This window comes from Aptenodytes forsteri, unplaced genomic scaffold, assembly GCF_000699145.1.
Source record: "Aptenodytes forsteri isolate BGI_AS27 unplaced genomic scaffold, ASM69914v1 Scaffold173, whole genome shotgun sequence".
Lineage (NCBI taxonomy): Eukaryota > Metazoa > Chordata > Aves > Sphenisciformes > Spheniscidae > Aptenodytes > Aptenodytes forsteri.
Genome location: NW_008794449.1, coordinates 2147027 through 2150539, shown reverse-complemented (window position 1 = coordinate 2150539; position 3513 = coordinate 2147027). Strand labels below are relative to the sequence as shown.

The window sequence follows — 3513 nt, the reverse complement described above, 5'->3', positions numbered from 1 at the left end:
CGCGGGGGGGAGGAGGTGCTGCCCGGGCATCCATCTGGGGGTTCTACCAGCAACCCCACGGGGGGAAACAGCCCCTGAAAGAGCCCAGGTGTCTCTTCCGCTTTTGAGCATCCCGCCATCCCTGCCCGCATCCCCCCCCCGCCACGTGCAATCCAGGGGACCCCCCCAGCAGTGCCTTCGCAGCCCCCCTGCTAGCGCCAAGCCCTGCGGTTTCACTTCTCCGTCCCTTTCCTTCTCCATGGATTCCCTCCCACACCTGTCTCCTGACATTTATTAGGAGCACTGTAATAAATCAAGCTGTAAATCCAGATGGATTTTAACGGGGGTGCCTACTGAGAGCCCTGCGCTCCCCGAAAAAGGGCTGACCAAGGACTGAAGTTCACCGGTGAATCCCTCCAGGGTGGGATGGGGATGAAGGAACTGCCGTGGCAAATGCAAAATTGGGATGGGTTGGGGGTCTGCCAGGGGATGAAGGGCTGGGTTGGAGCCTGGAGTACCATGTACCCAAGCACCAGGGTGATGCAGTGCCTGATTCATCCATGAATCAGCCAAAACCATGCACGGCCAAAGGAAAAGGGGCTGGAGAGACTGTTCTTTCCCTGCCTGATTTCCACTGAAAGCTCCAGAATAGGGCTCCAGGATGAGGGGCAAATGGGCCGGCAGCATCTGCAAGGTGGGAGCTGCCCCCCCGGGTCAAGGGGGAGAATAACAATAAAGCAGCTAAAAAGGGACAGGGGGGGCAGAAAGGGGAGAGGAAGAATGGAGTCAAGTTGGGGAGGCAGGAGATGGGAGGCAGGATCAGGGTACGGCAAAGATGCTCGGCCTCTTCCTGAGGTCCCGGGGGATGGAGCTGTGGGTCCCCGGCCAGGCTGAAGCTGGCAGCTGCTCCTGGAGGTTTTCCACATGTCTCTGGCTGCTCTTTCCTCCCTCCCACCGTTAGCAGAGTCTCCTTCTTGCCAGCTCCACGCTATCCCCTTCGCTGCGCCAGCGCTGACTGCAGCCCCCAGCCTCAACCTCACCATGAAAGTCTCTATATGTTGTTATATACCTCTATATGGGGCAGCGGCCACGGCTGGCTGTGAGGTGATGGCCCCGAGGTGGCATGCACAGCATCGCCAAGCTGTTTTTCACCAGGGTTTCTGGGTTTTCTTTCCTCGCAGCAGCGCCTGACTGAGGAGCTGCAGACGATGGAGAACGGCTACCACGATAACCCCACGCTGGAGGTGATGGAGACCTCCTCCGAAATGCAGGAGAAGAAGGTGAACCTCAACGGCGAGCTGGGGGATAGCTGGATTGTTCCTCTCGACACCCTCATGAAGGAGGACCTGGAGGAAGAGGAGGACACTCATTTATAGGATACAGAACTCGGATCAAGCAAAAAACGACCACGCCCAAAAAAACCCCACCCATAATCCCTACACGCACATGCACACAACTCCAAAACAAGGCAAAATCCCCAACAAATCCCAGAAAATCCCTTAATGAACTAATCACGGCCCCTTGTGCCACCACATGGGGTGCAGGATGGAAGAAGAAGGGACACGAGAGGACACCTCCGGGCCGCGTTGTCAACACAAGCCACCATGGTGGCCGCATCCGGACAAGCACCCTCCATCACCCACGGGTGCTCAGCAGGACCTACCACGCCAGACCTGACCAGCCGTGGACGAACGGGGTGGCTTTACTCCCGAAGAGCTGCTGGTGTCTCCTCCCAGTGTGTCCCCCTCCTGTCCCGCGTCCAACCACAGCCTCCAGCTATCGAGCAACTCGAAAAATAAAGAGAAATAAATGTAAATAGGATGGGAGAGGGAGCACAACGCCCGACAGCAAACCGGCACCTGGCAATTAGGGCTAGAAAAATCCTCTGGCCCACGCGGTTTAGTCATCGCTCTGCCCTCCCCAGCACGAAACACCCAGGTATTGAGCAGAAAAAGCTGGAACAGCCTGTTCCTTTTTAATCCAGTTTCCATCCTCTCCCCATAAACTGCCGGCTAAAACGCACAAGAGCCCCACGTTGTGCCACAGGCAAAGGAACGGATCCAGACCCGGCCGGATGGGAGGGACGCAGCAGTGCCGAGCGATGCTCAGTCCCGCGCCACCGCCAGCTGCGCCGCAAAGGGCTGCGGGACGGATCCTGCACCTGGTTGGAGGCCAGGAGAGGCAGAGCAGCTTCTTGTATTGATGCAAAGGGGAGGGAGAGGGAAAGGAGTAATTCCTGGAGTTCATCCCTCCTAGGAAGGGTGTAATGAGACCAAGAGCGATGCCTGGTCGCTAGCCCAGGCACAAGGTTGGGGGTTTCGTGGTGCAGGGGCCCAGCTCCAGCGCAGACGAGCTCTGCCACTGCATTTCCCCACAGAAGTGCTGATTGCCTGCCGGTAATTACGCAGCAGCACCTCACGGCCCACATCCATCCTCGCCCCAGACCGTGGGTTACGTGCACCGTGATGGTTTGTGATTTTTGCGGTCGTGTTTTCCTGCATGAGCAGGAGAGATAAAAGAGCAACAGAAGCACGAGCCAGGTAGCTTGGTGGTATTCAGGGTTTTCCATCGGTACAGCCCTTGGTGTTTCCTCCCCACAAGGTTTATAAGCTCAGTTCACACTCTCAAGCTCTTCTTCAAAAGCCAGTAAAATAACAGAGACCTGCAAAGAGACTTCCAGCGCAGCAGCGAAGCTGGGACTGAGCTTTGTCCTGCAGCCCTTGGTCTCTTGTTCAGGTCTCCCTTTGCCGTAAGTCTTTAGAGGGGAAAAGAAAAATATGCGGGAGTAGAAAGTGGCTGGTCTGAGGCCATTTCTGATTTTCCACTCCCCATCACAGCTCGTAAATGGCTCTAAAAGGAGGGGGAGAGTTTCACACCGGGCACCTTTGCTCTGGCATCAGTGAAGCAGCTCAGCCCCGGCAGAAGCAGGGATCAGAGCGGGGCTCCATCCTCCAGCACATGAGAAAGAGAGGAGAGGACCAGAAGGTCACTTGGGCGAGTGCATCTCCCAACACATGAGGATGGTGGCGGTCCCAAGCCCTCTGCAAGCCAGAGGAGCTGCAGATGAAGAGGGATGCCCGAGCACGGCCCTTCCACTCCCCCTGCTTGCCATAAACCGTGCATTCGCCAGCAGACGATGGGGTGATTTCCTTTGGGCTCTGCCACCACGTCAACACGACGGGGATCCACTCCCGTGGCTGCCCTGAACGAGGGGAAAAGCAGAGCTGAGCAATGGAAAGCTTGGAGAAACCCAGGTCGAGTCAGTCCTTGGCAGTACTCACAAAGGAGAGGGTTGGGGCCGTTTGCTCGGCCCCCGGACAGAAAGCTGGCAGAAGATACATCTCGAAGGGACTGGCTCTTCTCCCTTCTCTCCTGCACCGAAGGGCAGAGTTTGAAGTGTTCAAACCTATATATTTTTGTATGTAAATATTCCTGCTATTCATTAGCAATGTATTCAGCACACTTCACTTACCTGTGCACTGCACTACGGGGAAATAATTTTGGAGGGGGGGTGGGAGGGTGGGGGATTAAAAA

General features: G+C 56.4%; 1 protein-coding gene across 1 annotated transcript in view; it reads left to right on the top strand.

The window, feature by feature from the left end:
* Window positions 1-3311, top strand: part of PODXL (podocalyxin like) — a 16997-nt gene extending 13686 nt beyond the window's left edge. Inside the window, exon 8 of the mRNA XM_009290423.2 lies at window positions 1161-3311. Within this exon, the coding sequence (XP_009288698.1) occupies window positions 1161-1355 (195 nt within the window). The 3' untranslated portion in view covers window positions 1356-3311. The remainder of the gene's footprint in view (window positions 1-1160) is intronic.
* The last annotated feature ends 202 nt before the right edge of the window (window positions 3312-3513 follow it).